The 11,070-nt window shown below is 46.0% G+C and overlaps 1 protein-coding gene across 1 annotated transcript in view; it reads left to right on the top strand.

Annotated features, from left to right (window-relative positions):
* The first annotated feature begins 595 nt into the window (after window positions 1-595).
* MECP2 (methyl-CpG binding protein 2) overlaps window positions 596-11,070 on the top strand; it is a 54,029-nt gene continuing 43,554 nt past the window's right edge. Inside the window, exon 1 of the mRNA XM_079727086.1 lies at window positions 596-672. Coding sequence (XP_079583212.1) covers window positions 611-672 — 62 coding nt within the window. The 5' untranslated portion in view covers window positions 596-610. The remainder of the gene's footprint in view (window positions 673-11,070) is intronic.

Below are 11,070 nucleotides of genomic sequence, written 5' to 3'. Positions count from 1 at the left end.
GGCTCAGATGAAAGAATGCATTGGGTAGGCCTCTTAAGGCAAGGTCCCTCGGCTGGAACAATGTCAGGCAACTTTGCTGCTTGTACTGAAGGTGGTGATGTTGAGAAAACGTGGGTGCTGTGAAAGGCTTGTGGCAACGTACTTTGTGTGTTTGTGGACAGCGGGTCAAGGGCCCGGGATGGCCGCAAAAACAGGCGTCCCGAGCATAGGCCTTCACTTGCCCCAGCATCCCATTAATCCTTAATATTCAAATTCCGCCCACTAAACCAGCCCCTCGGAACCCAAGCCGCCTCTTTTCCCCAAATGACGGCCGTCGGCAGCCAATCGGCAGCTAGACGGGGCGTCCGCCCCTTTTTCCTTTGCCGGAATGGACACGAACTCCCGCCAATTGGAGGCGTCGCCGCCGAGGCTCCGCCCTACCCCGGCCGCTGCACCCAATGGCGGGCCGGCTGGCAGCGGCGCCGGGGGCGGGGCGCGGGCGCGCAGGTGCAGCAGCGCACAGGCCGACCGGGAGGGCGGGGCACGACGTCGGCCGTGCGGGGTCTCGGCGTCGGCGGCGCGCGCGCTCCCTCCTCTCGGAGAGAGGGCTGTGGTAAAAGCCGTCCGGAAAATGGCCGCCGCCGCCGCTGCCGCGCCGAGCGGAGGAGGAGGAGGAGGCGAGGAGGAGAGACTGTGAGTGGGACCGCCGCGGCCGCGGGCGGGGACCCTTGCTGGGGGGCGGGGGGTAGGGGCGGGACGTGGCGCGGGAGGGGCCCGCGGGGTCGGGCGACACGGCTGGCGGATGGCGTCCCTCCTCTCTACCCTCCCCCTCCCGCTGGTGACGGCGCCCCCCCCTCGGCCCGTTACCCGCACTTGCGGGTGACCGTCCTCGGCGCGGCCTCCCAGGGCTGCCTTCGCCTGGTTCCCCCCGCCCTCCCGCCTCCGGCGCGCATCCCGGCCCCCGGCCCCGCGGGCACCCCTGTCGCCGGGGTTTCGCCTGTCGGGGCTGCGCGCGCGCGTCGTGCCCTTCGCGGGGCTTCGGGCCCGAGGCGCCGTCGCGCGCCCGCGGCCCCGGCCTCTCCCTGGATCGCGCTTTCCCGTCTCCCTCCCTCGCGCGCCCCCTCTCCCGTTACTCGGCCCCCCCACTGGCGCGCGTGCGCAGTCCGCCTCCCGTCGGGAGAGTGCGCCACAAGGGCTCCTGCGCTTTCACCCCCATCTCCAGGCTTTGCCTCCCCCTCCTTCTCGCCCATTCCATGACTTTCTGCCCCCACTGCGAGCGAGTTTCTTTCGCATCTACCAGGAACAAGTAGGTGGGAATTATTGTCCACCCACAAAAGGTACTAGACATTGTGTTCCTGACCCCACAGCTCATCAGAAAGAGGCGGCTATAGTTGCCATCAGGAGCCGTGGGTAGGGGACTGTGTCCGGCAGCACCTGAGGCTCTTCGGTGGGAGCGCGCCCCCAGGGCCTTTGGGGGTGCCGTGGCCTCAGAATACGAGCGCCCTCCCATCCTCCCCCCCTTCGCCGGCGATCTTCAGTTACATAAGTGGAGTGGGACATAGTATGTGACGGGCTTCCATAGTCCTGGAGCGTGCCCTGCTCAAGATCATCAGTACCAGATGGGGCAAGTTCACCGCATCGCTGTGGCTCCTGTCAGTTGGTCCCTGAAAGTTTATTTTCTTTTTAGTTTGGTTCTGAGTCACGCAAACTGAAACTCAGGTGACTTATTCGTGGCGTGGCAATGTTTTTGTGGTTTTGTACTGAAGACTTAAGGTCATTGTGAAGAGTCTAAAGATTGCTCTTACAGAGGAGACCGTTCATGGCATTGCTGAGTGTGGATCCAAGGGGGAAAAGCTGTCTCTGGAATACACCTGTGAGGCCGTCGCTTCTATTGTGAGTGTGTTCGGTGTGGATTGGTCACAGCAGAAATGGGCTCCACCACAAAATTGATATTCCTGACTCATGGTCAGGCAGATGTGTGCTTCTGGTTTTTCCAGGAACAGGAACAGGCTCTGCAGAGCCATTCACACGTTGTGTCTCTGCTGTGCGGGATCAGTGCCCCAAATTGTAAGATGGTAGGATCAAATTCAGGGGGTGGTTGGTGATTGTGGAACCGAACCTACTGGCCTGGGAGGCTGAGTGGCTTACACTTTGTAGGACTCTGGCAAGTTTTAGGCATTTTGTTATATTACAAAAATGAAGCATATTTGGGCCTTGGTAGTAAAATTCATTGTTAATAGGCAGTTACTATACAGGAGAAGTTGAGGTTTCATGGCCGGAATTTTCATCTGCATCTGAGTGATTTCAGCTAACAATGAGATTAACCTCTCCTCTTGGGTCCTTTGAAATATGCTGGATCTTTATTTTTTTTTAAAAAAAAATCTGGATTTTTTTAGGTCTTTTGGGAATTTCCACCAGGGATTTACGGAAATAGGCTTATTTATGGATTTTTTAGGACTTCTACTTAAAATCCTAGTCACGGAGCCTAGGAAACATTTGCTTTTATTTTCTTACCCAGACATATCAGAACCTTAAAGGGCACAATCAATCTAGTAGAAGTACAGTTGATTAAATAAGTTGCCACAGAGTACCCATTCATGACATGTCAGCCAGGTGGCCGGCCGATCACTGCGGTGCATTCCAGTCTGCACACACAGATAACACAAGCTCACTTGACGAAGATTCCAAGGTTTGTACGTCTAAGCCTGAGACGTGACAGGACAAGGGCTCTGCTTTGTTTTGCATCATTGGCAGTGCATTAGCCTCCTTGGGGGCCCCTCCAGTCAGTTGTTCCATCATATCCCTATCCCTTTAAACTGCACAGACAGCTTCCAGAATATAGTTTCTCTGCAAAGTGATTGGTGGCATCTGAAGTCATCGTGTCCTAACAGCTTGAAGAAACCTTCTGTGGCTTTCTTGCCAGTACTGGCCTATCACACCATGCTCTTTTTGTGTTGTTACAGATTTGCCTGGAATGCTTTAAACCTAGACTCCCGGGTCTTTGTTTCACTTGATAGAGCATGATGCAGTCCAACCGTACTCCAACTTTTGCGCTGCGCTGCTTATGTTTCAGGAGGGTTAGAATACAGTTTTGCATTCTATTTGCAATTTCCAGCCACAGCCATTGTTTCCCTGCCTGCCCTGCCTCTGTGTGGCTGAATCTAGTGGGGTGGGGAGGCAAGCTGTGGAATTTGACAGAAGTGGCTGGATGAGTCCAGTATGATGTTACCCCACCTGAATACCCCTTCCCCTGTGTGGAGATGGCATGAGAAGCTCGTTTCTTGAACCTAGAATAAAGAAGAGCAGACGGAAAAGTGTCAGTTCCTTACTGGAGGGCAGTTTCCACCACTAATGCACTTGCCCGGGACTATTTACATTATAAATGATGTCTCCTGGAACCTGTAATCTTTTCTTTATTTTTTTAAAAACATCTATTTACTTATTTATTTATTTATTTTTGGCTGCGTTGGGTCTTCATTGCTGCGCGCTGGCTTTCTCTAGGTGCGGCGAGCGGGGGCTACTCTTGGTTGCGGTGCAAGGGCTTCTCATTGCAGTGGCTTCTCTTGTTGTGGAGCACTGGCTCTAGGCGCGCGGGCTCAGTACTTGGCTCGTGGGCTCTAGAGCGCAGGCTCAGTAGCTGTAGCGCACGGGCTCAGTTGCTCTGCAGCATGTGGGATCTTCCCGGACCAGGGCTCGAACCCGTGTCCCCTGCATTGGCAGGTGGATTCTTAACCACTGTGCCACCAGGGAAGCCCTGTAATCTTTTATAAAGGTGAATAACAGTGAAAAGCTTTTAATTGGCTAAGAGCAGTTTGTGGCCAGCCTGCCCAAGTTATCTATGAGAAGAAGAGAAGCACAGAAAATGTTTGGCATTTGTAGTAACTAGTGTTTTAAGTGCAGAAGTGGTAAAGCATTGGTCCTAGACTGGTGGTTCAAGGGAGTGTGGAAGGACACCTGCTTGTTCTCACCACCCTCTGCTCTGGTGACATGCATGCAGACCAGCCTCGTGTGGCCGGCAGACGCAACCTTTTTTCTTGGGGAGAGCATTACTGCCGCTCCAATGGAAGGACCTTGTCCTCAATGCTTCTGTACCAGCCCTCTCCAGTCAAACTGCCATTGTCACCTCTGTGCCTTTACCTCATTTCGGGCAGGACGGATGTAAATGAGTTCCTCTTCCTTGGACTCACTGACACAGAAGTTGTGCTCTTCTGCCTTTACCTGGTCTCTTTTGCCTTTCTCTGGCAAGGAACCTCTTCTTATTGAAAGCTTGATTTGCATGCCATTGCTTAAATACCTGGTTCCACCCCTTTGATGGTAGGTATGGTGTGTGTGGGAACTGAGTGGGAATGGGAATTGGGGGGCTGGCAGGGCATGCCTACTCCCATGTTTAAGGGGGGTTATGACCGTTCCATTACAGAATAAAGCCTTGGCCTTTTTCGCTTCTTCAAGGCACACTTATGTTGGTTCTGCTGGTGTATGAATGTGTCTTTAGCATAGCTGTTTTACAGTACTGCAGAGGTCTGGACTCTTGGGAGCAATCCTTAGGAAGGGTTCAGTTGGCTTCTGTGCCTAAGAGCTGGGGGCACTATGTATATGGACCTGCAAATCATTGCTTTATTGGGTCTTCACCTAAGTGCTCTCATTTGCTGGCTCTTTTTTTTCTCCATGGAATCTTGAGTTATCAGAGATCTTAAAATTTCAGAGCTAGAAGGAACCTTAATCTAGCTCCCTCAGTTTACAAATAAAAATGCAGTTTACCAAAAAAAAAAAAATGCAGCTGTGAGAAGATGTGGCCTTTTCCAGGGCCTCCCAGCCAGGGTGCCAGTTTGATTTTTATTATATAGCTAACTGAGTAATACTGTAACCTTGACTTCTGGGATTTCAAAGTGTCCTATGGCTCGAATGTTTAAGGGAATTATAAGGCCTCACTGCACCTCAACAGATAATTCCAGGTACCATCCTGGTAGTTACAGACCAGCAGTAAAAGACTTGGTTGGTGTTGCCCTTCCTCTGGGTTTGATTGCATGAGTAATTGTTTGAAGAGTCTCTAAGTTATACACTCTAGGCTTTTTTTAGTCTAAAGATAAAAGTGCTACTCTTGGGCCAGCAAGGTATCAGAAATTAGCTAATATGGGGCAGTTTAGGTTTAACAAGGAAATGATGGTTATCTTGATAAAAAATAGAGTGACAAAAGACCTTTTTTGAACATGTGTTCAAAAGCAAAATAGAAACTATCAAGCTATTAACCCAGTTTGTTGAACATTTTGATTTTCTGATCTGAGAGGCTTAAAAGTGATTGCTCTAAAACAGACTTGTGTATTTTTGAGGATAGCTTTGGATCTCCCAGGGCACTTGGTTTCTGTTGGTGCTGCCTTTTTTCTCTCACGGTTAAAGCCCCTTTATGTGATGTTACAGCAGCTTGTTGCAACTTCAGCTGCTTTAAAATGAAGGGAGACTTTGCCTCTGGATTTCATGTGTTCTTCTTGGGATGACATTTTGATGTTGCATGTTCTCTTGAACATGTCTTCTCTCCCTGAGTATTTCTGTATGACATGTTGCAAGAAATACTAACTAGAGATCGCTACTAACGGTATGCTTTATAGTGTCAAAATTTCCCTCAGAGGTGACAAGACCTGTGATAGTGTCGGTTCTAACATGCATGAGTCTTTCCTTTATTTTAGCACCGTGTGTTATATATCAGTAAATTGCAGTTTATTCTTTGTTTCTAGCTAGGTAAGCCGGGAGATAGCATAGTACTTTGTCTGTATGTTTATCTTCAAAATGTCCCAAATAGCCCTGGGAAAAAGGTCGTGGAGCACAATGGGGGCTTTCAACTTACGATTTTCTTTGTTTTAGGCTCCATAAAAATACAGACTCACCAGTTCCTGCTTTGATGTGACATGTGACTCCCCAGAATACATCTTGCTTCTGTAGACCAGCTCCAACAAGATTCCATGGTAGCTGGAATGTTAGGGCTCAGGTAAGTAACCTTCCTTTTTTTTTTTTTAGTATATGTCCTGGTTTGGCCATCTGTTTTTAAAAAAAAAAAAAGGAATAAAACAAGTTATACTACTCTTGGACAGTATAAAAGTACCCCAAAGACTAAAGACATAACTGTGCCAAACTGTGCCATATAATAAAAAAAAGTCACTTCCCTGAGCCCTGAAAGGTCAGTTTGGGTAGGGCTACTTGGTAGCCACAGTGTGATCTGGGGGCGGGTGTCAGATTAGAGCCGGAACTGGTGACCTGCACCTTCAGTTCACCTTCAAGCAGGTCAGCTGAGCTGAGAGCACTTTGACTGAGCTCTTCACTTGCCGCTACTGCTGTCGCCTAGCGGCCTTCAGCACTGTGCTTTGTTTGCTTTGGTAAATGACTTCCTGGTCAACATTAGTGAGTGGCGGTAATGCGTTTTCAGACGTGGGAACTGGTGTGTGGTCCCCTAGAAGGATGACATCCTGAAAGCTGTTGCCAGACAGCGGAGCCCATGGCTAATGGCGTGTGCTTGCCGCACTCCTCCCACGGGGACTGCAGAGAACACCCAGATACACTTCTGGCTCTTGAGACTCTAGAGCAGAATGAATGCCTTTTGAAAAGCTGGGAAGCTAAGTCATTTGAGTCTGACACTTAGAGGCTCTATCAGCCGCGCTTTGGGCTACTTTGGCGCCACTGCGTGGACTTTAATTTCGTAAAAATGAGTGGTTCCCTAATTTCTCAACTGTCTGGCTCAATATCTTAAGCTTTTTTAGAGTAGGGGTCACTCCACATTTGATGTTTTGACATCCGGATTTCAAACATTCCATGTGGTAAGACAGAACGTTCTAATTTGATTTTTCCATTTCTTTTCCTAAGAAAAAATGTGAGTTTACACATATGCTGCCATTGTGATTCCAGCTGAGACCCTCAAGTAGCACTTTGCTGTATCTCTCTAGTGGTTTCTGACGCCTCAGTGTAAAGCCGTGTGGACATCCGTAACAGATCGCCCATTTCGGGGCTGTGCAAGGGGCAGAGTTTGGGTGGCAGAGAATAAAAGGTGTAGAAGGAAGTGAAGAGCATCACACTGCCTCCAAGTCCCAAGTTCGGTTTCACTCCTGATCCTGTGACTCAAATTGTCATTCCCATTTACTGCTGCGGGCTGTGCCCTGGGCCCTGCCGACAGGGCGTTCTTTGTACGCCACGTATTTATGCTGGTGGGAGTTCTGTGGCTGGCGCTTTGTGCATTGTCTCAGAAATTGGGTGGACTAAATGTAATATAGGCAGTGAATGGGTTTCTTCTGATAGATATTAGGCCTAAGGGGGTAATTTATGTTTTTAATAGTCTTTTTCTCAGATTACGAATGGATTTTAGAAGACAGTGGTGACTCTGTACAGTTTCTTCTAAGAAATGTAGAAAGAGATGTTTTTAAAAATATTTCTTATTACTTATGAATGGGAAAGACACGGCCATTTGAGCTTCAAGGAACTTTGAAGGTAACTCTCAAAGGACAGAACCTGTTTTTAATAGATAAGTGCTTGATATCTTGCTATTTTTCTCTTCCTTTTTAAGAAATTATAAAAATAATACATGCTTTTTATAGAAAGTTCAAACCATTTTAAAGTATATCAAGTAAAAAAGCAAAAGCTCCCCATTACCCTCCGTGCCCACTACCCAGAGTAACTGCTGTTAATAGCTTAACGTAGATCCTTCTGAATCATCTTCTCAGGCTACGCCAATACGCACCTTTTGTATTTTTGACAAAACAAGAATGGTATTGTACGTATTCTGCATCTATCCATGTGATGCGTTTCTCTGCCTCATTTCTATTTAATAGCAGCATGGTTTGGTGCCAATTTACTATCATGTGTTGTCCCCCTATTGGTTTTCCCAATGGTTCACATTTTAAGACGCTGTTGGATTGAACTTCCTCACGTGCCAGTCTTTTTGAAGAATGGCTGCCTAGACTTGGAGTTACTGGTGGGTACTACCACATCACCTTCCAAAATGTCTATCCCATTTCCCACGACAGTCTTAGAAAGTGCCAGTTCCCACACCCTCCCAGAATTGGATATCCATCTTTTAAATTTGTGCTCCTTGGGTTATTACTGGGGCTGAATGTCAGTAGTCATTGGCCATTTGTATTTGGTCTTTGTGAATTGCCTGTTCATATTCTGCATTTATCCTTCCCTCAGTATATTTCTTTTTAAGTCAATTTATAAGAACTCTTAATGTATTAAGGAAATTACTTCTTTGTCATCATGCAGATATTTTTCCTACTTTGTCGGATATCTTTTTTTTTTTTGGCTGTATTGGGTCTTTGTTGCTGTGCGTGGGCTTTCTCTAGTTGCGGCGAGTGGGGGCTGCTCTTTGTTGCGGTGTGCGGGCTTCTCATTGCGGTGGCTTCTCTTCTTGCGAAACATGGGCTTCAGTAGTTGTGGCTCGTGGTCTCTAGAGCACAGGCTCAGTAGTTGTGGCACATGAGCTTAGTGGCTCCGCAGCATGTGGGATCTTCCCAGACCAGTGTTTGAACCCGTGTCCCCTGCATTGGCAGGCGGATTCTTAACCACTGTGCCACCAGGGAAGCCCATGTCATGTATCTTTTGATCCTGCTTGTCTTTTTGTTATGTAAAATTTCTGTTATGGTTTCTTCTTTTGCTTTTATACTTAGAAAGTCCTTTCCTACTCTAAAAACATGACAATGTGCATCTGTATTTCCTTCCTAAAAAACTTGATGATGTGCTATATTCATATATACATATTTGATACATGCAAAAGAATCTTATAGGTAAGTTGTCCTGTGTTTTTTGTATGGTATTTAAAATACTTGTATTTAACTTTGCGGTGGGATGAGGTCTAGAGCCCACCTAGCCAGTTGTATCATAGCCATTTGGTGAACCAGTCATCTGGTCTTCACGTGTATCATATGCTGACTTCAGGTGAACAAAGTGTCTCTTACTTTTTTCTTTCTGAATTTTTTCTTTGTGAGGCTTGATGGCAAGCCTGTCAGCAGATAATCATTTATTCATTCACCCAACAAATATTTTAGCCCCTGCTTTGAGCCAGGGACGGTGCTGGGCCCTGCAAGTACTACCTTCTTGACCAGGCAAGGGGTGCTGGGGTAGGCTACAGAGGTCGTGATGCCAACTGCATGGCTACAGTGCTCATTCCGGAAGACTCAAGAAAATAGTGGATCTTCACAAAAGTAGGTTTTAGATAAACTAGGAGGAATCCAGAGGGTGTGTGTGTGCATGTGTGTGTTTTAAATTCTGACATAGAAGTTAAAGCTTTAGGGTAGACTGCAACATAAGCATAGTTTGTTTTCTAACTCATGTAATTGAAGGCTGATTTGTGTCTTGATTTATGATGAGGGCTTTTTGCTGTTAAAATAGTTCTATATTCAGCTGGCTTGGTTATGATGGAATAAAAGTTGCGTACTGATAAAAATGTTAATTTTCTTCTATAATGATTTTGAAGCTTTCTGTAATAGCTGATAAAAATAAAGACAGGATTTTGGTGAATATAATCTTAGGGGAACAAGTGTAATTTTTTGCAACTTGTATCATTTAAATCTAATAAATACCCTCAAAACTGAAGTGGAATCCTGATTTTTTTTTTACTTAAAGAAATGATATAAATGATTTGTGATTAAGGAAAAGGCTTCTTGTATAAGGCTGAGGGGTTTTTTTAATGATGTTTTAGAATAGTTAGGTATATAGTACGGAATGAAAAAGGTGGTACAAAAGGTTACATGGTATAAGATCTCCTTGCCACTCTGTCCCCAGACATCCATTTCTCTCCCTGAAGGCAGTCATCATTACCAGTTTCTTATTAATCTGTGTGTGTGTGTAATTTTTAAATTGTGGTAAAATAGTCATAACGTAAAATTTACTGTTTTAGCCATTATTAAGTATACAGTTTAGTGACATTAAGTGACATTCTCATTGTTGTGCAACCATCACCACTGTGTATCTCCAGAACCCTTTTTATCTTGCAAAACTGAAATGGTCCCTTTTAAACCATAACTCCCCATTCTTCCTTCCTCCCCCAGCCTCTGGCAATCACTCTTCTACTTCCTGTCTCCTGTGAAATTGACTCTTCTAGATACCTCATATTATTATATGTTTTTATATGTGTGTTTATGTGTATATTTTATGTATGTGTCTACACACACAAAGGTGTGTGTTTTTTTACCAAACAGTAAAATACTGTGCGTATTCGCAAAGTTTGCTCTCTTTAGTTAATATATCTTGGCGATTGTTCGGTATCAGTTTCTATAGAGCCACGTCACTCTTTTTAAGGGTTGGGGTAGTAGTCCATTATGGAGGCACCGTAATTTCTTTAAGTGGTTTTCTCTTGCTGGACATTTATGTTTCCAGTGTTTTTTATTTCATTAATGCAGTAGTGAATGGTTTTTTACATAATACCATTTTGCTCACAGCCAAGTTTATCTGTAGGAGAAATTCCTAGAGATGGAACTTGCTGGGTCAAAGGATATATGCATTTTAAACTTTGATAGATATTGCTAAATCAAGGATGGCCTTTTAATTGCACAGTTTTAGAGAAAAACTACATATGAGTAGATAAGCACAAAATGTATGACTGCACTGCAATTTGTAGAGATTAGAGAGCTGTTTATTAGGCTAGGAAGAAATTGCTTTCAGCAGTTAGCACGAGAAAGCAAAATTTCAGAAGCTTCCATTTCATGACCTCATGTGAGCAGAGGCTGAGACAGGACCCTTTACTTGGCAAGGGGAACTTCAGCCTGTGCTTGTTTGTGAAATCTTTTTTTTTTCAATTTATTTATTTTATTTATTTATTTTTGGCTGCATTGTGGCACGTGGGCTTTTTGTTGAGGTGGCTTCTCTTGTTACGGAGCACAGGCTCTAGGCACGCGGGCTTCAGTAGTTGTGGCTCGCGGGCTCTAGAGCGTAGGCTCAGTAGTTGTGGCGCACAGGCTTAGTTGCTCTGCGGCATGTGGGATCTTCCTGGACCAGGGCTCGAACCTGTGTCCCCTGCATTGGCAGGCGGATTCTTAACCACTGGGCCACCAGGGAAGTCCCGTTTGTGAAATCTTGAAGAAAATGGAGCATTTTTATTTTGGTATTGTTCTAAGTTGC

This window comes from Hyperoodon ampullatus, assembly GCF_949752795.1.
Source record: "Hyperoodon ampullatus genome assembly, chromosome: X".
Lineage (NCBI taxonomy): Eukaryota > Metazoa > Chordata > Mammalia > Artiodactyla > Ziphiidae > Hyperoodon > Hyperoodon ampullatus.
The sequence above is the reverse complement of the archived record's forward strand: the minus strand, read 5'-3'. Positions and strand labels throughout refer to the sequence as shown.